This window comes from Oratosquilla oratoria, chromosome 30 (assembly GCF_046742065.1).
Source record: "Oratosquilla oratoria isolate Oo_2021 chromosome 30, ASM4674206v1, whole genome shotgun sequence".
NCBI classification, from domain to species: domain Eukaryota; kingdom Metazoa; phylum Arthropoda; class Malacostraca; order Stomatopoda; family Squillidae; genus Oratosquilla; species Oratosquilla oratoria.
The window spans coordinates 11332142-11356388 of NC_134806.1; the positions used below are offsets into that span (position 1 = coordinate 11332142).

The window sequence follows — 24247 nt, forward strand, 5'->3', positions numbered from 1 at the left end:
TGAACCATCCCTGAAAATGGACATTAGTTGTATGAGTACATCAAGATAAGTTATCAGATGCAAGCTATGGAATTAATTTATTAATTGTTGCCTCAAGTTTCACTAAATGGAAGACCTACAGCCCCACATTGGCTGGCAGGGGTCCTCAGGCCTTCTCATGATTTATCTGGGAGGATCTTTGAAGAATTCTCTGTATTGTAACAGGGCGGGACTGTTTCTATGTCATTGGCTGAAAGTGGTGGGGGAAGGGGAGCAGTCACCATGTGTGAAAAAGTGTAGGAAATACTGCTAAAGTTGATAGAAACCTTGAGATTCTAGTCCAGAGACAGAGTGTCAGCCCCTGAGGGCTACACCTCCTGATAGAAGTAAAGTGGGTGACAGGTTTAGAAATAGACAGCTTTGCTGTCCATCTTGCAGGACTACCACTGGTACTCATCAATGGTCCTGCAAACCATTTTCAAAATCCATAAGATATTGGGCCCAGTCTGGAGGCTAAAATCTCTCTCTACCAACTTCAACTGCATTTCTTACACTTTTTACATGAGGAGGGCTGATAACCAGCTACTTCACACTCCTTCAACTACTTCCAGTAAGAAGTAAGAGACATAGAAACAGTCCCACACCAACACAACACAGATAAATGTTCAAAGTTTCTTTCCTGAGGACCATTGTTAGCCACTGTAGAACTGCAGGTTTTCCATTTGGTGAAACCTGAAGCAACTATTTGAATATTATAATTTTCTGAAGAGAAATGATGACTAAATCACTGAATAATAGTAATGAAATCAAATGACATCCATTCAGTCAATCAAACCATTGCCCCTGATTTCAAAGGATTTACAAAGGCGAAGCATACCGACAGGAGACCTTTTGGTCCATATCTAGGTCTTGCAGGAGACCCATGGTTCCCAGGTAACTGGCAACAGCCACTAAATTGGCCCATTAGTCACTCAAGGAGGGAATATTTTGTTGTCTGTGTAAGACTAGGGAGCAGCAGTGTAGTACGAGATATTCAGTGTCTTCTCTGTGGCAAGTTCGTTTCTGTGGCCAGGCCTATTCTGTGTTGGTACTGTTTTAGTACTGGATAATGACCTGAATAGTCATGCAAGTGTGGTTCTTGGTTCTCTTGGGTGGGATTTTTCTGTAGGGCTAATGTCTGGAGGGGCTTCAAGGAGTAAGGAGTTTAGTGGTATATCTTGAAGTGCTTGTGTTGCAATTTGAGTCTGAATATGCTTTTCTATGGATGTATTGTTTGGTGCTACTAGTAGATTGTAGTCAATGTTTGAGTAGTATGCTGCAGCTTTTTTTTTTTGTCAGTTGACTGCATTTGCATAAAGAAAATTGAATGGGTGGGTACGGTTAAGGGCTCTAGCATAAAACTATACACCTGTCATTTTCACATAGTGTTCTATGAAGGGATTTTGATTCTTATGTACAGTCCATTGGGGTGATTTTGGTGCATTCTGGGGGATTTACTGCATGGTAACAAGCAGCCAATATTTTAGGAACTGTTTTGGGGTGTCCATGCAAACTGGAGCCACACATAATCTGTCTATGTTAGGTTAAAATCTCTACTCATAGAAGAATAATGTTACTTTTGTACTACAGCTGTCCCTTCTTTATTTCATTCCCTTAAAACTGTCTTTTGCCACTCGCATGACAATCTCTTCCTGCCCCTGTGGTAGTGGGGGAAAGAATTCATCTTCCCATGTATTTACCTAGTTGTATCTTACAGGAAGGGGAGCTATACTTGTGGTGTCCCCTCTTTGTATCTCACAGTGTGTTATGAAATATGAAAACATGGGACAGAGTGATGGAACTGGGGGTTTTGCTTTCTGTATGTTCATACTACAAAAAGTCAAGGCATAATAGGATCAGAAAGGAGAGCTCCAACCAGAACCCTGAAAATTGGGTAATTTAATATGCATTGTTGTATAAATGAGAGCATAAAGGAAAAGGGGTTACTAGGCTAGATAGAGAAAGAAATGAGGAGATGAGGAGGAGAACAGGGGTGGAAAGGGAACTGGGAGATAGGGTTGATGAAAGGGTGGTAGGATGGTTTGGACACATGGAAAGAATGAGTGCAGAAAGATTAGTAAAGAAGTATGGAAGGCAGAGGTGGAAGGAGTGAATATGAGGGGGCGTCCTAGGATGAGATGGATGGATGGGGTGAAAGGGGCATTACCAAAGAGAGGAATGTCTGTGGAGGAAGGACGGGAGAGGACAGAAGATAGGGGTGAATGGAGAGGGGTTGTGTATAGATGATGCTATGATGCATGAGGGGGAGTGGGTGGGGGGTGGGGAGGTATGTGTGAGAAGAAAATTGACACAACCCAAAGGGATTTCTTCCCGTCTTCTCCTTTTCTGCATGAGGGGATGGAGAGGGGGGGTCGCCAAATTTATGAAGTGGCCTTGCTGTGGATGCGCTGTGTCTTGCGACACTGCTTCTGACCCAGGGCAGTGGACAGGATGCAGGGATGACCTGTCATCCAGGAGGTGCCAAGATAAGAGGGAGGGAGGAGGGTGGAGGGGAGTGGAATATATAGGAAATGGAATGGGTGGGAGTTGTTTCTATGCCTTTTTCTTTGTAGCTACCCCCCATGTAGGGGAAAAAAGCCTTTGGTATATGTATGTATAAAGGAAAAGACTGGCAGTTTGTTTGTGAGAAGGAAAATGGATGTTGGAGATGTATTTTGAAAGAGAGTTGACAATATCAAATACAGTGATAGGACAGGGTGGTAAATGGATGGATGGTTGATAGGGTTTCAATAGATGAAGTAGTGATATCCAAAGAGGGATAGGAAGAGTTCAGGACATTCATGCTTTCAGGGGAGAGTAGGGGAGTGTCAGATAATTTTTTGGTACAAGGGAAACAGAGGGTAGAGGAAAAGTGGAGAAGGAAAAGGGTGGGGAATAGATGCTGAGAATAAAAAATAAAAGGGAACACCAGGAGATGAGAAAAATGTGAGAGGTGGTCAGAGATAAAAAGGGAAATAAATATATATATATATATATATAGTAAATATTTTGGAAGTAGGCCATTAATAATGCATGCATTGTTAAAGTCAACAGGTCCAATAGCATTATTCTGTTTATAGAATTTCTTTTCTATGTTGCGCACCAATGTGCGGTCATCTGGATGCAGATCTCTTAGTAGAGTACTGAAGTCTGTAGTATTTTCCTCTCGACGTCTTTCAGCCTTAACTGGCTATCTTCAGGAGGTGTTAACTTAACCATATGATAGGAGAAAGTTGAAAGTAAATGTGGACTAAAGCAAGGTGATGAGATATACAAAAAATAAAATTGGAAGCTGGAAGTCAGTTTTAAAGGAGAGAAGTTAGAGAAAGTGGACAGTTTCAAGTATTTACAGGCATATGTGGCAGGGAATGAAGGAGAGGGGGTAGAGGTAAACTTGACAGTGAGGGAAGAAAATAAATTTTTGGGGGTAATTAAACTGTTATGAGAAATAGGTATCTGCGGATGGATGCATAAAGATTTAATTTACTTAGTTGTATTTACCTGGTTGTATTATACGGGAAGGGGAGCTATGCTCGTGGCGACCCATTTTTGCATCTCACAAGATCAAGTTTGTTCTTATATTCTTGTATTGTGTTTGCACCCACTATTTTTCCATCCAATTTGTTCCATATATCTATCACTCTGTGTGGGAAGCTGTTCTTTTTTCAGGTCTCTTCTGTAGTTATCTTTTTTGAGTTTCATTGCATGTCCTCTTGTTTTTCCTATGTCCCACTTTAATAGATCCTCTCTATCAAGGCGTTCTTTACCTTTCATAGTTCTGTAGATGGTTAGTAGGTCCCCTCGTTCTCTTCTTTGTTCCAGGGTCGGCAATTCCAGTTCGGCCAGTCTTTGTTCATATGTTAGGTTTGAAAGTGTTGGGGCCATCTTTGTCGTTGCTCTTTGTGTTCTTTCTAATTTTCTTATATTCTTTATTGTACTGAGTGACCATATCAGCACTGCATATTCCAGTTTTGGCCTTATCAGTGTTTGTAATATTTCCTTAATCATTTCCTTATCCAGGTATTTAAAGGCCACCTTTATTGATCTCAGCAAATTGTATGTTTCTCCAACTATTATATTTATATGTTTATCTGGCGACATGTCTTTGGTGATGATTACTCCTACTAAGTATTTCAGCGGCTTTGACCCATAGTTTTTCGCTCATATTTCCGAAATAATCATTCACATCACCATGGTATATAAGCACAGCCTAATTCACACCCTGCCATAATTTTTGACGTTATAGTGCATTCACAAGTGTATTTAATTACGGTGTTTACTCTTGATATTAAATGTGTCGTAGCCGACACCCGTGAAGTAAATCGAACAAGTGAAGTTAGGATACACGAGGTAGTTTGTGATGACGTCTTGACTTCACCTGTTAGATTTACTTCACGGGTGTCGGCTACAACACACTTAATATCAAGAGTAAACGCCGTAATTAAATACACTTGTGAATGCACTATAACGTAAAAAATTAGGGCAGGGTTTGATTAGGCTGTGCTAATATATCATACTGATGTGAATGGTTATTTCGGAAATATGAGCGAAAAACGATGGGTCAAAGGCGCTGAAATACTTAGTAGGTCCCTTTCAGAATTTATTTTCTTTACTTCTTTTCCATCAATTTTATACTGTCCTGATATTCTCTTCTTGCTTTTTCCAAATTCAATTACTTCTTGATGTTGAATTCTACCTCCCATCACTTGCTCCACTCTGAGACTTTGTTCAAATCACTCTGTCATGAGTCACAGACTATTTCTGAGTTTATTCTCTTTAATTATTTTGCGTAATCCACAAAGCAGTTCATGTAACTTTCAATACCTTTGTCCATGTCATTTACATATATAGCAAACATTATCGGAGCTAGTACTGACCCCTGTTGGACGCCACTACTCATTTCTTCCCATTTTGAATATTTGTCTCTGAGCACCACTCCATGTAGGAAGTCCTCCATCCAATTCAATAGTTTTCCATGTATGCCTCCTATTGTTTCCAGTTTATATAGCAATTTTCTGTGTGGTACCTTATCAAATGCCTTTTAAAAGTCCAGGAAGGCACAGTTTGCCCCGCCATCTTCTTGGGTGATTGTGCCTACTACGTTATATGTGGTGGAGACTTGTAATTTAAGGGAGGCAGAAAGGAGAAATATAACTGTACTTAAAATGAAATGTTTGCATCACCCTTGTTAAAGCCTTTGATCCACTTGAACACCTCTATTAGATCACCCCGCACTCTGCGTCTTTCCAGAGAGTGAAAGTTAAGGTGCCTAAGCGTCTCCTCATAAGACAAATTTCTGAGTCCCTGTATCATTTTGGTCATTCTTCTCTGTACTGATTCTAGTGAATTGATGTCCATTCTATAGGACAGAGACCAAAACTGTACTACATAGTCAAGGATGGGTCTAACTATCGCTAGATAGAGTTTGATAATTACCTCTGCACTTCTATTCGTTACTGTCCTAGCAATGAAACCTAATGCTCTGTTAGCTTTATTCCTGGCACTAATGCACCGTTTCCTGGTTTTGAAATCCGGACTCACTAGAACTCCCAAGTCTCTCCTGCACTCGGTTTTCTCTAAGCTGTATCTATTTTCGGGGCTGTGTAGCCCTACGTTTAACATACTACACTTAGAGAAAGACAGTTATAGAAGAGATCTGAAAAAGGATAGCTTCCCACACAGAGTGATAGATATCTGGAACAAATTGAATAAAGAAACAGTGACTTTAAGAAAAAAATGGATGCGGAAAGATACAATAGTGGGTCACCACGAGCATAGCTCTCTTCCTGCAAAATACAACTAGGTAAATATCAGTTAAAAAATACACACACACAGTGGTAGATGTATGGAACATACTAGATGAAACAATAGTGTGTGCAAAAACAATACAAGAATTTAAGAGCAAATTAGATATAGATACAGAGATGGGACACCATGAGCATAGCTCCCCTTCCCATAAGATACAACTAGGTAAATACAACTAAGTTAATACACACATACACTCACAATAGAAAAATAAAAGACAGACATATCAGCAGGACTGTGGGAGAGATGTACTGACTACTGCAGAAGATTAAAGTGGTTTTTCACTAAATGGATGAAGAGATGATGAAAACACTCATCAAAACCCTAATCTGTCCAAGACTGGAAAATGTATCACTGGTATGAGCCCCATATAAAGTGAACAATATAAGCAAGATTGAAAGAATACAAAGGGCAGTAACCAAATTGATCCCCTAGCGTGGCAGATAAACCATATGAGGAAAGACTAAAACCACTGGGTTTGCAAACTTTGAAAAATCAAAGAAAAAGAGGTGATCTGATTATAGTATTTAAGTCACTAAAGGGGATAGACTGCACTGACAGAAGAGATCTCTTGATTAAGAATGGGAGGGCTTTAAGAAGTCATGGGAACAAATTAAGAAAGACCACACCTTTGGAAGATGTGAAGAAATACAGTTTTCCATATAGATGCATAAATACTTGGAACAGCTTAGAAGGCAATATAACTGAAGCTGATAGATTGGAGAGCAGGAGACATGACCCTATAAGCATTGCTTCTATCCTGTTTATACAATTAGGTAAATAAATACACACAGTTAATATATGTCAAGAAGTTTAGCTTTCCACATAGATGTATGGATCCATAGAACAAGTTGGATGAAAATATAATCCAGGTCATACACACATACATATACCAAGGCTTTTTCCGCCTTACAAGGGAGGTAGCCAAAAAGGAAAAGGCATAAAATCATTCCCACCCATTCCATCCCTAAATACACTCCACACCCCTCCACCCTCCCTCTCATCTTAGCACCTCCTGGATGACGGGTCATCCCTGCACCTTGTCCACTGCCCTGGGTCAGAAGCAGTGTCGCAAGACACAGCACATCCACAGCAAGGTCGCTTCATTAAATCGGCAACCCCCCTCTCCGTCCCCCCATGCATAAAGGAGAAGACGGGGAGAAATCCCTTCGGGCTGCGTCAAAATTTGCTCACACATACTACCTCACCCCCCATCCCCCCGCCCATTCCACCTCATGCATCACAACATCATCCATATACAACCATTCTCCATTCACCCCTGTCTTCTGTCCTCTCCCGTCCTTCCTCAACAGACATTCCCCTCTTCCCCAAAGCCCCCTTCACCCCATCCATCCACCTCATCCTAGGACGTCCCTTCATGTTCACTTCCTCCACATCTGCCTTCCATACCTCTTTTACTAGTCTTTCTTCACTCATTCTTTCCATGTGTCCAAACCATCCCAATACTCTTTCATCAACCCTATCTCCCAACCCCCTTTCCACCCCTGTTCTCCTCCTCACCTCCTCATTTCTCACTCTATCTAGCCTAGTAACCCCCATCATACTTCTCAGACATCTCGTCTCAAACACATTCAAACTCCTTCTCTCTTCCTCTCTTATGTTCCATGTTTCTGCCCCATACAGTGCTGTTGGCACAATCACTCATTCATGCATTCCTAGACTTGCAAAAAGCCTTTGACAAAGTACCACACAGAAAATTACTAAAAAAACTGGAACACATAGGAGGAATACAAGGAAACCTACTAAAATGGATGGAGGACTTTCTGACTTGTAGAAAGATGAGAGTAGTGCTTAGAGAAAAATATTCAGATTGGAAAGAGGTGATCAGTGGAGTACCGCAAGGATCTGTACTGGCACCAATAATGTTTGCTATCTATATGAATGACATGGACGAGGACGTGAACTGCTACATGAGCTTCTTTTCTTTGCTGATGACACCAAACTGTTAAGGAAAGTAGAAACTGATGAGGACTGTGATGCACTGCAAGAAGACCTAAATAGGGTATGGAACTGGAGTCAGAAATGGGAAGTGGACTTTAATACTAAGAAGTGTAGCATAATGGAGTTTGGAAAAAGCAAAAACAGAATATCAGGAAAATACACAATTGGAACCAAGGAAGTAAAGAAAGTAGGATCCGAAAAAGATTTAGGTGTAATTATCACGAACGACTTGTCCTATGATATACAGATTAACAAAATTGTCGGGGAGACTTACAACTTGCTAATATCAATAAAAGTGGCATTTACATACTTGGACGAAGACATGATAAAAAAAATATTGGTTACATTGATAAGGCCTAGATTAGAGTATGCGGCGACATTGTGGTCCCCCAGTACCAAAAAGAATATAAAGAAAATAGAAAGAATCCAAAGAGCAGCTACAAAAATGGCACCTGCACTTGCAAACCTATCATACGAGGAGAGATTGACTAAACTGGTGTTACCGACACTGGAGCAAAGAAGAGAGAGAGGTGACCTATTGACCATCTACAGAACCATGAAAGGCACAGAGATACTTGATAGAGAGAACTTACTTAACTGGGACAAAAGAAACACAAGAGGACATGGAAGAAAATCAAAAAACAAAGCTATAGAAGAGAACTGAAGAAAAACAGTTTTCCACATAGAGTTTTGGACACTTGGAACAAACTGGATAATGAAATAGTATGCGCAAAAACCATTCATGAGTTTAAAAACAAACTAGACACTGCAAGATACAATGGCGGGACATCACGAGCATAGCTCCCCTTCCCGCAAAATACAACTAGGTAAATACATTCTCCTCTTAGCATCCATTCCCAAATGTCTATTCCTCATTACACTTTTCAATCCACCAAGGCATTTATTCACTTCTCTCAATCTACATTCTACCTACACCTTCACTCCACCTTTTCCTGCCACATTTGCAACCAAGTATCTAAAACTATCCACTTCCTCCAGTCGCTCTCCCTTAATGCTCACTTCCTGACTACTGCCACTTTCACCCCTTGTACATCTCATCACCTTACTTTTACCCACATTTATCTTCAGCTTTCTTCTATCACACACTCTCCCAAACTCTGTCACCAACTTCCTCAATCCCTCCTCCGATCCTGCCACAAGCGCAGTGTTGTCCGCAAACAACAGCTGGCTCACCTCCCACTTTTCTCCATTTTCTTTAACTATCTCCAATCCCTGACCCACTATCCTTGCATTTACCTCTTGCACTACCCCATCCATGTATAAGTTGAACAGCCAGGGTGACATAACGCATCCTTGACAAAGTCCCACCTTTACTTCAAACCACTCACTCTCTCCATTTCTAATCCTGACACAAGCTCTACTACTCTCATAAAAACTCTTGACAGCCCCTAGAAGCTTTCCTCCTATCCCGTATATCTGCAAAACCTACCACAGTGCCTTTCTGTCTACCCTATCGTAAGCCTTTTCCAGGTCCATAAAGGCCCAAAAAAATCCTTCCCCTTTCCTATAGCTTTCTCACATATCTGTCGTACCACAAAAATCTGATCTACACAACCTCTACCTGTCCTAAATCCACACTGTTCCTCACCAATTACTCCCTCTGTTCCTCTCCTAATCCTATCAATCAAGATCCTCCCATAAGCCTTCCCAACTACACTTAACAAGCTAATCCCTCTGAAAATACTACATTCACACTTGTCCCCTTTTCCCTTGTAGAGTGGAACTATACAGGCACTCCTCCAGTCCTCCGGCACTCTACCCTCTCTCAGGCGAACATTAAATAACCTCACCATCACTGTACTTCCTTTTTTTTTTTTAGACATTCTGAATGGCATCCATCCAGACCAGGTGCCTTACCTGCTTTCATCATCTTAACAACTGCCTTCACTTCATCCTTCCTTATTTCTCCTCCATTTTCCTCACTCATCACTGTCATTTTCTTAGCATTTCCCACTGCAGCTATCTTTCCCTCCCTATCCTCCTTCACATTTAGCAACTCCCTAAAATATTCTGCCCATCTTCCCCTTACTGCCTTCTCTTCCATTATCATCTCTTCATCTGCACCTTTACATTTTCTTCTCTACTTGATTCGCCTCCTCTTCCTCTCTTAATTTCTTTCGAAAACATCTTTTTATTACTTTCAAAATTTTCTGTCATACTCTTACCCCATTTCACATCTGCTCTCCTCTTTGCCTCCTTTACCTTTTGCTTTACTTCTTTTCTTTTCTTTGTACCTCTCATATGACTCCCTCGTCCTATTTTGTAACCAATCTGTGAAAGCTCGCTTCTTCTCTTCTACAACCTTCTTTGTTTCCTCATCCCACCATTCACTACCCTTCCTTCTATTTCCTCCTGTCCTTCTTGTTCCACACACCATCTTTGCACACTTTGTGACTCCCTCCTTGAACCATCCCTATTCCTCCTCCACACCTAGCTCTACTCTATCCTTCACTCCCTCCCACTCCTCCCTCAGCTTCTTCTTGTACTCCTTCTTCTTTTCCTTTTCATTTAAAGAGTTCACTCTAAGCACCTCCCTACCTTTTGTCCCTTTCCTCCATCTATCCTCCACTCTAAACTTACCTTCCACCAAAAAATTATGATATTCCCCCACCCTCTTAGCACATGTACATCCTTAACTCTTCCTATCATAATCCAGGTCAACAAAATAAATAAATTTATGACAAAGTCTCATAAGTGTGGGCAAAGAGGTGAGACCCCAACTGCACAGCTCCAACCCTGTATATGACTAAGTGAATAAAATAAATAAATCAATTCATTGCCTCATTTCTTTCTTGCAGGAGACCCATGGTTTCCAGGTGTTAGTAGTCCTCAGTTCCGTCCTCACCTCCATTTGGCCGTCCTACGACCTTACTGACCCACAAAATATCCTATGGGACACGCTCACATCCACTACCATGTGAGACATCACAAAGCCTCCTTGAGGAAACACAGGTGCAATACCAGTATCTACCAGCCAAATGACTAACCAGTGTCAGGGTCTGCCACTTGACCACCACAAAGCCCTTTTGAAGGAGCTCATGTGTGATACCTGCCTCATACCCTTTGTCTAAGGGAGTCAGCAGCCTGAGAATGTTTTTGCATCTGACTTCCCTCACCTCACACTTGACCTCATGGTAATTAGGACCATGGGTCACCTGCCCATATATATAAAGAATGAACCAACACCAAAGATTCAGATCGCCTCAGAGCACCATATGTAAGCCTGGCTCACTGCTCCCATTTTCTCACCTCCCCCCTTGCTCCCTCACAAGCTGATCACCTGGGGACATGACTTGAAACATATTTGTCACCTCCCTTGCCATCTCATTGTCTCCCCCTCACTGGTGCTCAACATTCATTGCTAAATAAAACCAACTCTCTCTCCATCAGTTTGCCTTCAACCAGCCTAACATTTGGCTGCCCAACATGGGGCAGACTATCAGCCTAACACTAGGTTACCAGCAACAGCCACTAGACTGGCCCACAACTCACTCAAATAAGAAATATTGTGTTGTTTTCTAGGTATATATATAAGGTCTTCCTGCAGTGATTCGCAATCCTTTTCAGTTTTTACTTTCCTTAACAGTTTGGCGTTGTCTGCAAAGAAGCTCATGTAACATTTCACATTATCATCCATGTCATTCAAATAAATAGCAAACATTATTGGAGCCAATACAGATCCTTGTGGTACTCCACTGATTACCTCTTTCCAATCTGAATATTTTTCTCTGAGCACTAATCTCATCTTTCTACCGATCAGGAAGTTCTCCATCCATTTTAGTAGGTTCCCTTGTATCCCTCCTATATGTTCCAGTTTACTTAATAATTTTTTGTGTGGTACTTTGTCAAAAGCTTTTTGTAAGTCCAGGAAGGCACAATCAGCCCATCCATTCCTTTCTTGCACCATGTCTATTAATCTTGAGTAGAAACATATTAATTTTGTGGTACATGATCTTCCTTGTCTGTACCCAAATTGTCTTGGGTTTATTATATTGTCTTCCAGGTGTTTTACCCATCTATTCTTGTTGATTTTTTCACAAATTTTGGCTATAGTGCTTGTTAGTGAGACTGGCCTATAGTCAGTTGGTTCTTCCTTGTTTCCTCCTTTATATATTGGTACAGTGTTAGCATTTTTCCAGTCTTTTGGTATTTCTCCTTCTTTGAGTGAGCAATTTATTATGTTATGTATTTTGTCTGTTAGTTCTTCTTTGCATTCTTTTTTAATCCAATTTGCAATTCCATCTGGGCCATGTGATTTCCTGACATCAAGGTTTGATAGGTGTTCTAATATTTCTTTTTGTGTTATTGTTATCTCGCTCATGGGGGGAGATCGCCTTTCATTACCTTCGTCCCAATATTGTGCTTTCTCTCTAGTGAAGACAGATTTGAAGTTATTATTCATGATTTTGGCCATTTCTAATTCTTCTGTGTATTCTATATTCCTTTGGCATAGTTTCACCATTTCTTGCTTGTTTTTAAGTTTGCCATTCACATATTAATAGAATAGCTTGGGTTGCTCTTTGCATTTATCTATAATATCCTTTTCATGGTTCCTCTTTTCCTCTCTTCTCACTTTAACATACTCATTTCTATAGTTTATATAGACTTGTCATTTTCCAGGTTTTTTATCTTTTCTCCACCTTTTCCAAGCTCTGTCCCTTCTATCTTTTGCCTCACTGCATCTTTTGTTGAACCAGCATTTAATGTACACTCTCTGTTGCTTCTGTTTTTTGTACGTTCCTATTTATCCCTTCATTGTAATTATCCATCAAGATATTCCATTTCTCATCCACTTTTGTCTCTTCCATGTAAAAATTTTCCCAGTTTGCATTCTGGAAGAATTTCTTTAGTTTTGCAAAGTCTGTTTTGTTGTACATCAATCTTCCTTTCCTATGCTTTTCATTTCTCTCCATGTATATTTCTTCCTTTAGTTCAGTTTCAATGAGTATATGGTCACTCTTTCCAATTGGTGTCTTGTATTGGATTTTATCCACAATTTCAGGTTCTGTTGTAAATATTAAATCTAATTTTGACGGCTCGTTATTTCTGTATCTGGTGTTTTCACTGACCCACTGAGTCATTGTGTATTCCATGGTCATATCCAGTAGTACATTTACCCACAAGTCGTCTCCTCCTCGCACTGTCATGTTTTCCCAACAAATTTCTTTGCATTTGAAGTCCCCCATAATTACCAGATTACTCCCGCCCATTAGTATCTCATTTAATGATTGCCTTGTATCTTCTAGCATTTTCGTACGCTCGTTCTCTTTCCAAGCATTCGTTTTTGGGGGCACAAGTCACCACAAACTTTCTACTTTTCATGTTCTTGTCTTCAACTTTTATCATGATCAGTTCTACATTACCTTTGCCCTCTGCAATTTTTGTCACATTCAAGTTTTTCTTGGCCAAGAACATGATTCCTCCTCCCTGTTTCTTGTCTGTTTTTAATCCAGTAATTGTATAGTCCATGTCCAACATCGATGGATGGTATTTTGCCCCTTGGTTTAGTCTCCACATTTCTCATTATGTCTGTTTTTTTTCTAACAGGTAATCATTAAGTTCATTCAGTCCTGAAATTAATCTGTCGATGTTAGTATAGGCCACTTTCAATTTTCTTCTTTCTCCATTTTTTTTTCTTCTGTCTTTGGTTCACCCATTCTGATGTACCATTTCCTCAGTCTCATGTCGATTACTCTCCAATGGAATTCCTTGCTTTCTGTCTCTGTTCTCTTCACATTTTTTCCCTTTGCTTCATCTCTTAGTGTCTTTTCTTTTTCTAATTCCTCAATACTCATTTCTCTTTTTATCCATATCTTATTGTACTTTTCACTCCTTGCCAAGTTACCTACTTTTTCAAATATGTCTTCTACTACCATGTTTTCTTAAGTTTGTAAGCCAGTAAGGTTGACTGTTTTGTAGGCAGGGGATAGTGTTACAAAGGTGATTGTAGGTTAAGCAGAAATTGTAGTATGTATTAGTTTCATATAGATACACAGACTTGTTCTGTGTGGAGAGGGCATGAATTGTATGTTTGGCAATGTGGTATGCCTGATCTGAGGGTAAGCAGGTTAGGTTCATGAGTTCCAAAGCAAGGTCTGCCTGAGGGGAGTTGTCTTTCCCCTCATTGATTTGTGTATTGTTCCTATCTACCCCAGAACTACCTCAAACTAATGTGATGTGAACAGTGAAAGACCCATGTTTAAAATAGATTGAATGAAAATAACCAATAGATGAAATATGAGTATGGTGAAAGATGAAAATATAGTGATTACTGTTGGTTCTCTTTATGGTGTATTATGGTGACCATCATGTCTGTAATTTCATTTGGTTTGTACTATCAGATTTTAGTAGTGTTATTACAAGACAGTGCATGTATTTCCATAGTGTACAAATAGTGAAATATATGTGGAAAAGGAATGCTTGTATTTTGTACCCTTCTTTGCATTATCATCATTTTTCTCCCAGTTAAGAAATCCTTCACCCATTCCAACAGTTTGCCTTGAATTCCTCCTATTTTTTCAATTTTATTTATTAATTTTTTGTGTGGTACTTTGTCAAATGCTTTCTGCAAATCCAAGAAAGCGCAATCTGCCCATCCATCCCTTTCTGGTATTATCTCAATTAATCTCGAATAAAAGCAGATTGGGTTTGTGGTGCACGATCTTCCACTTCTAAAGCCAAATTGTTTGGGGTTTATTACTTTGTTATCTTCCAAGTGTTTGGTCCATTTGTTCCTGATGACCTTTTCGCATATTTTTGCTACTGTGCTTGTGAGGGATACTGGTCTGAAGTTTATAGGATCTTCCCTATTTCCTCCTTTATATATTGGTACTATATTTGCATCTTTCCAATCTTGCGGTACCTTTCCCTCTTTGAGTGAGAAGTCAATTATCTTATATAGTTTGTCAGTTCATCTATACACTCTTTCAGTATCCAATTTGCAATTCCATCTGGTCCGTGCAATTTTCTGACATCTAGGTTTTTTATTTGGTCTCTTATTTCTTTCTGTGTTATCTTTCTTTCATCATGGGTGATCTTTCTTGTTGTCCATTTTCCCAAGATTGTGAGCCTTCAATTGTAAAAACAGACCTGAAATGTCTGATCATAACTTCTGCCACCTCTGTGTCATCTATGCATTCTTTATCTCCTTCACGCAGTTTCACTATTTCATGCTTATCCTTTAGTTTGTCATTTATATATCTGTAAAAGAGTTTAGGTTGATCCTTACACTTGTCTATGATATCCCTTTCATATTCTCTTTTTTTTTCCTGCATATATTCACATATTCGTTCCTACGTTTTACATATGTTTGCCTTTTAGATGTTTTTCTATCTTTTTTCCATTTTTTCCAGGCTTTGTCTCTCCTGGCTAGCCTCACTACACCTTTTGTTGAACCAACATTTTATACAAATCTCTTTTTGTTTCTTTTTTTTGGTACATATTAATTCTTTCTTTGTACTTTTCTTTGAATATGTGTTTATAATGATGTGACATTACACTGTTGATATCATGGAGCTGAAACTTATGGAAGAGAGTGTGAAGCTATAAACATATTTTCCTACAATTAATCAATCTGTTGTCCATGGTCTCTCTTGCAAAAGACCTACAGCCTCCAGGAAACTGGCAACAGTCTCTGGTTAGAACCATAAGTCACTTGGATAAGAGATCTTGTGCTCTTGTCTGGGAATTGTTAGTGTGGGGCATAGTAAGGTGCTCTGTGTCCTCTGTGTAATAGTCATATCTGGGGCAGTTTATTTTCCTACATTTTCTTGAAACTACATTTAATTAGGGAATGTAACAGCTTGGATGAAGTGGAAATATCTAGTAATACTAGAACATAAATACAAATTTGAAGCAATGAAAAACAGTCACACACTGAAATTATCATATACATCTACAAAATATTCAATTTGCATTTATTAAGAGACTGATGGAACAAATATTTCTGGTTAAAGCCAATTTGATCTTATTAAGGTAAGGGAAAGGCAGCACAGGAACAGGGTTAAGGATATCTCAATTAATCCCTTTTCTATCATAATGACTTTTAGGCTTTGTTATAATTGAAGCTGGATGATTTTATACAGCTTTGGAAATGAGCCTGTTTTGAAGAAGGTAACAAGTGAATGGGTCTTAATGCTTTGAGTAAATAAGATTAGTAGTTTTAAACCAAAAACCCATATAACCTTAAATTTGTGTCATATAAATTTATGCACCAGTCTTATATAGATAAATTTAAATTATTGTTGTAGGACTTACCAGAGAACAGTATGCATCATTTAGCCGATACTCTAGTGTTAGGGATTGCAGATGCTTGAAGAGGCCATGGTGCTCAAACCGTACAGGGTCCGCTTGTATGTATTCATCCATTCCGTGCTTCTTCGCTTTGTCTGCGTCTGCTCCAGGATGGATATGAATCGTAATTGTAGACAGGAGACCAATTACCATGATTGTAGAAGTTCACCATGATGAATAACGTTAATTGTTGGCAGTTGACGAGGAAACGGAATGGTTGACAGTCGACCAGGTAAGGCAATTGCAGGTGTTGACCATGGAAGGCGGTGGTAGGTCGTGATAGGTGATGGATATGGAGGTAAGGAGGGTAAAGCGATGAGTTATATGTTTGGTTTGGGACCAATTTCAGGTTGTATGCGATAAAAATCCACTTAAGGCTTGTATATAATGAAAATCAATGTTCTAACTCATATCATAATTAATCAAAATATTTAGTTGCTGGGTAAAATAATTCACAATTTGAATATTTACTAATTTAAAAAAGTATATGGTGACTTAAGCATCAAATAAGGACTTTAGTAAATAGTTGTAGATTTATGGGAAACAAGCACATAAAACTACAGGAATGAAAGATTTTAAAAGGTGAATTTTGCTAGTAAAAAGAAAGAAAAAAAAAAGACAATGAAAAGCAGAAATGCTTAAAGCTTCAAAAGCAATATTTCTGATCATGTATGGCACAACTAAATTTTATCTTTACTGAATTAAAAAAATAGGGGGAGGATCAAGAGGGAAGAAGCAGGAAATGAGTATCTTAATTGTATATGAGTACTGCATTGACACAATATGCAAACACATACACATAAAAAAGATTAAAAATAGCCTATGAAAATAAACACAGAACAATATCAGCAAAATTATAAATAAATGACTATCTAAAGAAAAAGATAATGATGTTCAGGTGGGTGGGGAAAAGTATAACATATGAGGGTGGAGCAGGAGAGGAAAAATGGGAGACATGATGATGGCAGTGAAAAGAAGCATCAAGGTGTAAGATGTGAAGGTGGGAGGAATGGGTGAGATAAGGAACACAAAAATTACAAGTGGGGGGTGGAAAAAGACATTGCAGTGGCATACATCCCTCCAAAAACAGGAGCATGGGATGACGAGGAATACAAAGAATTAATAACTGATGAGCAACTTTAATTATGGAGAGGTATTATGGCATTAATGTGAGACAGATAGAAGTGAAGAATCCCTGAGCAACATACTGTTGAACATGGCAGTGAACAATGGGTGGAGGATCCAACAAGATATAAAGGCAAAAATACACCTGAAAGAGGATTTAATACCAAGGAACCTGAAGTGATTGAAACACCAAATTTCTAGTGCCCAATAGATAAAAGTGATCATATGGCTCCTGAATTTATGCTGGAGGTGTGGAAGAGAAAAATATGAGAGGAAATATGCAGATAAGGAAGAAACAGATGTGAAAAGACATACTTTGTTTTACTGAAAGAATGTGTGGAAGAAGTAGATTAAAAGGAGTTTAGTGAAACTAAAGAAAGAGAAGAAGTGGTACACCTTCATGAACATTTACAATATTGGAGTGGAAAAATATGTGCTGAATGGGAGAGAAGAAAAAAGGATTGGCTGAAAAAAGGAGCATTAGCAAAACAAAAAGGAGACAAGACATGAGGGAGGTGGAAAAAAGAACTAACAAGACAAATGAAGAATATGGATGGGCTAAAAGTAAATATACAAGTGTACAAAGGGAAGAGAAAAAGAAATTTTAGAAGTACGTAGTTGACAAATGATCAACCTAAGCTGTTCTTCAAATTTGTGAATAGAAGGCTGAAACAAAGAAAAAGAATATCTAAGTTAAAGTTGAAGGGGTAGTATATGAAGAAGCAGGAATGTAAGCTCAAATGACTAATGAAAATTTCCATTAAGTATTGAATATACAATAAGAATTTGCGGGAAAATACAGAAGAGGAGTTTGAGGGAGGAAATGGTCTAGAAAATGAAGACATCATACATGACCTGACAGAAGAAATAAGTTAAATGTCTAAGTTCCTGAAGAAACTGGAAATGAGAAAGGTCTCAGGGTCAGTTAGGATTTCAAAATGGATGATGAAAAAGTGTAGAGAACAATTAGTGGATATATATTTTTTTCTTGAAGACATACAAGAAAACAAATGAACAAGTACTTGTCAACCATTACCTGTGCTAACAACCAAGAGAAGTTTCACCTGACCCAGTGGATGGCAACACACATTGCAAGCAGTCCAGATAACTTCAAATTTTGGAGGATTTGGATCATATGATAATTCACAAGAGGAAGTAACAACAGGCAAAGCTGCTGGAAGTGGAGCCTTATGTGCCAATTAGGCTAAGGCATTCACACACCATACACCTCATATATCAAATCAAACCTATCATTTTATGTTCTCTACTGGATTCTTTTGTAATTTTGCATTTTCTGATCTATTACTCTACAATAAAACACTGTCTTTTATTTATTCCTTAGCTTCTACCATTTCCTTATTTTCCCTCTTCCTTCGTTGTTTCTTTTCTTACTCAACCATTCTTGAATTTATCAATAATGTACTTGCTAGTTTCCATGTTTTATTCATCAATTCATTCATAAAACTTTGTGATTTGAACTACACTTTTAGTGGTATTACACCTCCATGTACATATCTTCCTACCATGTTTGTATTAATTCCTTTGTTTTCTGTGTTTTATTTATCATTCTTTTCTAACTGGTAAATTTTCCTCTTGTCATCCTATTACTTTAATAAAAAAAAATTGTATACCACTTCACTTATCAATATTTCTCTACTTTCAAGTACCCTTATCACCTACTTCTAGACATTTTCCTTCTTATTTTCAGTCCTATAAATTTTTGTATCTGTAATTGTTCCTCTGTCCTTGTTTGATATCTAATAATTTCTTCATTTTTCCAAACCTTATTATTACTTTGCTTCACACTGTCTTCCAATCTAAATTTCTCTTCTTTTACATACATATACCAAAGGCTTTTTCCCCCTTACAAGGGAGGTAGCCAAAAAGAAAAAGGGCATAAAAACCATTCCATCCCTAATACACTCCACTTCCCTCCACCCTCTACCCTCCCTCTTATCTTGGTACCTCCTGGATGATAGGTCATCCCTGCATCTTGTCCACTGCCCTGGGTCAGAGGCAGTGTCGCAAGACACAGCACATCTACAGCAAGGCTGCTTCATTAAATTGGTGATCTCTCCTCTCTGTCCCCACATGCAAAAGAGGAGAAGACGGGGAGAAATCCCTTTGGGCTGCGTCAAATTTTTCTCACACATACTACCTCACCCCCCCATCCCCCCACCCATTCCACCTCATGCATCACATCATCATCCATATACAACCATTCTCCATTCACCCCTGTCTTCTGTCCTCTCCCATCCTTCCTCAACAAATATTCTCCTCTTCCCCAAAGCCCTTTCCATCCCATCCATCCATCTCATCTTAGGTCGCCCCCTCATGCTCACTCCCTCCACATCTGCCTTCCATACCTCTTTTACTAGTCTTTCTTCACTCATTCTTTCCATGTGTCCAAACCATCCCAATACTCTTTCATCCACCCTATCTCCCAGCTCCCTTACCACCCCTGTTCTCCTCACCTCCTCATTTCTCACTCTATCTAGCCTAGTAACCCCCATCATACTTCTCAGACACCTCATCTCAAATACATTCAAACTCCTCTCTTCCTCTTTTATGTTCCATGTTTCTGCCCCATACAGTGCTGTTGGCACAATCACTCATTCATACATTCTCCTCTTAGCCTCCATTCCCAAATGTCTATTCCTCATTACACTTTTCAATCCACCAAGGCATTTACTCGCTTCTCTCAATCTACATTCTACCTCCACCTCCACTCCACCCTTTCCTGCCACATTCACACCCAAGTATCTAAAACTATCCACTTCCTCCAGTCGCTCTCCCTTAATGCTTACTTCCAATCTGCTGCCACTTTCACCCCTTGTACATCTCATCACCTTACTTTTACCCACATTTATCTTCAGCTTTTTTCTTTCATACACTCTCCCAAACCCTGTCACCAACTTTCTCAATCCCTTCTCTGATCCTGCTACAAATGCAGTGTCGTCCGCAAACAACAGCTGGCTCACCTCCCACTTTTCTCCATTTTCTTTAACCATCTCCAATCCCTGACCCACCACCCTTGCATTTAACTTTTGCACCACCCCATCCATGTACAAGTTGAACAGCCAGGGTGACATAACACATCCTTGACGAAGTCCCACCTTTACCTCAAACCACTCTCTCCATTTCTAATCCTGACACATACTCTACTACTCTCATAAAACTCTTGACAGCTCCTAGAAGCTTTCCTCCTATCCCATATATCTGCAAAACCTCCCACAGTGCCTTCCTGTCTACCCTGTCATAAGCCTTTTCCAGATCCATAAAAACCCCAAAAAACATCCTTACCTTTTCCTATAGTTTTCTCACATATCTGTCTTACCACAAAGATCTGATCTACACAACCTCTACCTGTCCTAAATCCACACTGTTCCTCGCCAATTACTCTCTCTGTTCCTCTCCTAATCCTCTCAATCAAGATCCTCCCATAAGCCTTCCCAACTACACTTAACAAGCTAATCTCTCTGAAACTACTACACTCACACTTGTCCCCTTTTCCCTTGTAAAGTGGAACTATACAGGCACTCCTCCAGTCCTCTGGCACTCTACCCTCTCTCAGGCAAACATTAAATAACCACACCATCCAGTCCACCATCACTGTACCTCCTTTTTTTAGACATTCTGCATGGCATCCATCTAGACCAGGTGCCTTACCTGCTCTCATCATCTTTACAACTGCATTCACTTCATCCTTCCTTATTTCTCCTCCATTTTCCTCACTCATCACGGTCATTTTCTTGGCACTTCCCATTGCAACTATCTTTCCTTCCCTATCCTCCTTCACATTTAGCAACTCCCTAAAATATTCTGCCCATCTTCCCCTTACTGCCTTCTCTTCCATTATCATCTCTCCATCTGCACCTTTTACCTTTTCTTCTCTACTTGATTTACCTCTTCTTCCTCTCTTAATTTCTTTCGAAAACATCTTTTTATTACTTTCAAAATTATCTAATAATACTCTTACCCCATTTCACATCTGCTCTCCCCTTTGCCTCATTTACCTTGTTCTTTACTTCTCTTTTCTTTGTACCTCTCTTATGACTCCCTCATCCTATTTTGTAACCAATCTGTGAAAGCTCGCTTATTCTCTTCTACAACCTTCTTTGTTTCCTCATCCCACCCTTCACTACCTTTCCTTCTATTTCCTCCCATCCTTCTTGTTCCACACACCATCTTTGCACACTTTGTGACTTCCTCCTAGAACCATCCCCATTCCTCCTCCACTCCTAGCTCTACTGTCCTTCACATCCACTCCTCTCTTAACTTCTTCTTGTACTCCTTCTCCTTTTCATTTAAAGAGTTCACTCTAAGCACCTCCCTAACTTTTGTCCTTTTCCTTTCTCCATCTATCCTCCACTCTCAACTTACCTTCCACCAAAAAATGATCTGATATTCCCCCACTCTCTCCCCTTAGCACATGTACATCCTTAACTCTTCCTATTATACTCCTATCTACCACTACATAGTCCATTAATGCTCTATCTACCACCCTTCCATCCACCACCCTCTCCCATGTGTACTTATGTTTGACTTTCTTCCGAAACACTGTATTTGCTATCATCAACTCTCTTTCTAGACACATCTCCACCATCAACTCTCCACTACGATTCTTTCCTGGAACTCCACATTTCCCAACCACATCGTCAATTGGTTAATTTCCTACCCTAGCATTAAGGTCTCCCAATACTACTACATTGACATTCTTCCCTAATCCTTCTATGCACTCATTTAAATTTATCCAAAAAGCCTCCCTTTCTCCTACACTCTTCTCACTACCAGGCCCACATGCACTTACAAAAACCCACATCTCCTTTCCCAGTTTCACCTTCATCCACATTATCCTTGAAGAAACCTCCTTCCACTCCACTACACATTTACCTATCTCTTTACTTACTAGTATAGCCACCCCTTCTCTCCCTCACCCTCTCTTCAATCTTGAGAACCTCCCAACTACACTCCCAAACTCACACTCGCCCTTCCCTCTCAACTTAGTTTCACTCAAAGCCAACACATCCATCTTTCTTCTCACAAACATACTACCTATCTCTTCCCTTTTACTCTCATCTGTACCACATCCACACACATTAAAAAACACAAACCTTAGGGTGCTGGTTGGAAAACTCCTAGACCCTCTTATGCTTTTACTTTTTTTAGGAATGTCTCCTGTGGGGCTACAGGGAGAAGGATGCCTGGTCCTAATCCCCATCCCCTTTTTCTCGACTCTTATGATCCAAGTGGGAATACTTGGTGGCGGCATTCTTTTCCCCCAACCACAGGGTAGGCGAAACAAGGAAATGAAATTCAGAGAATTGGTACAGGACAGCAACAAGGGGTTGGGGGACAGCATAATGGAGGGACAGTAGCAGTATAATAAAAGTTTCATAATTTCTCTGTGAGCAGAGTCCTCCTCTATAACAGACAAAATGATGTGTGGCTTTGGTCCATAGGGGCGCCCCATATAGACCCTAAAGTATCAACTGCATTCTACTTTGCCATAACAACATGCAGCCAATACCCCAGACTCCTTAAGTTCTATTCTATATGATTCCTTTGATATCATCTCACTCAATTTACTTTTCAAATCACCAGTCACTTTTTTCTTGTTTTAATTTAATCTTTATATATACATACATATACACCAAGGGCTTTTTCCCCCTTACAAGGGAGGTACGCAAAGTCAAAGGTATAAATCCAATCCCACCCATTTCATCCCCGCATACTCCACTCCCATTCACCCTCCCTCTTTTCTAATTTAATTTTCAGTTTTAGCTATATCTTCTATTGCATTTTTAATATCATGTTCATGGTTGCCATTCTCATCTTTGGTTGATTTAAGTTATCTATCTCAATTATACGTACATACATATACCAAAGGCTTTTTCCCCCTACATGGGGGGTAGCCACAAAGAAAAAGCCATAGAAACCACTCCCACCCATTCCATTTCCTATATATTCCACTCCCTTCCACCCCCTCCCTCCCTCTTATCTTGGCACCTCCTGGGTGACGGGTCATCCCTGCATCCTGTCCACTGCCCTGGGTCAGAAGCAGTGTCGCAAGACACAGCACATCTACAGCAAGGCCGCTTCATGAATTCAGCGACCCCCTCTTACTCTCATCTGTACCACATCCATGCACATTTAAAGACCCAAACCTTTGGGTACTGGTTGGAAAACTCCCAGACCCTCTTATGCCTTTTTATATAATTATTATTTTGTTCCTGTTTGTCATCAATAACCAATTCAAAATTTCATCTTCAGTCGTCATACTTCTGAACTACATTCAAGTTTAAGAATTCACTTGCCTTCCAATCTATAAATGTATTGCTTTTCACTACAGGACCAACCTTGATCTTATGGGACTCTATTTTATTGAAACTCGCATTTTACAGAACAAATTACATTCCAGAACTATTTGCATTTTCTGGAGAAAAAAAAAAAAAAAAAAAAAAAAAAAAAAAATCTGGCAATATTGATGTTTTTACGAACTTACAGAAGATGAGTGCCCAATCAGACTGCTTACCAGAGCAGTCACCACCATCTCCCTGGTGCTGCCAGTCTGTTTACAGTTTTCAAACTGTGTTTACATTCCACTGCACATTCTATTGCAGTGATTCCCATGACTTAATACTTTTTCGTTGTTCTTATCAACTATGGCTCCTAAAAGACTAGCTAACTCCCCTGGATTAGTGTTAAGAATGTGAAAAGGAAAAGAAGTTCATTGACAACAGCTACAAAAATGGAAATATAAAAGAAATTAGATTATGATATGCCTGTGCAAAAAGTGTATGAGGTTTATGATGTGGGGACATCAACAATTTATGACCTTAAAAATCAGAAACAAAAGCTACTGCAGTATTATGATGAAAGTGAAAAAAATGGTAGGAGTGGTAAAGCATATGAATATGAAAAACAGCAAGTTTGGGGACTTATTCAATATTAAGGAATGGCTAAAGTCCCACAAGTTCCGTAAAATCAAGGTTCATCCTGTATTTGCATATGAAATGTACAA

General features: G+C 39.5%; 1 protein-coding gene across 24 annotated transcripts in view; it reads right to left on the reverse strand.

The window, feature by feature from the left end:
* Cadps (calcium-dependent secretion activator 1) overlaps positions 1-24247 on the reverse strand; it is a 1142346-nt gene that overhangs the window by 264712 nt on the left and 853387 nt on the right. For 19 of the 24 annotated variants that reach the window (XM_076212572.1, XM_076212575.1, XM_076212566.1 and 16 more), the window contains 2 exons: positions 16063-16202; positions 1-10 (listed from right to left, as the gene is read on the reverse strand). The exon at positions 1-10 is cut by the window's left edge and continues 178 nt beyond it. In XM_076212572.1, the coding sequence (XP_076068687.1) occupies positions 1-10; positions 16063-16202 (150 nt within the window). The remainder of the gene's footprint in view (positions 11-16062; positions 16203-24247) is intronic. The other 5 variants (XM_076212567.1, XM_076212586.1, XM_076212585.1 and 2 more) reach the window with 1 other exon arrangement.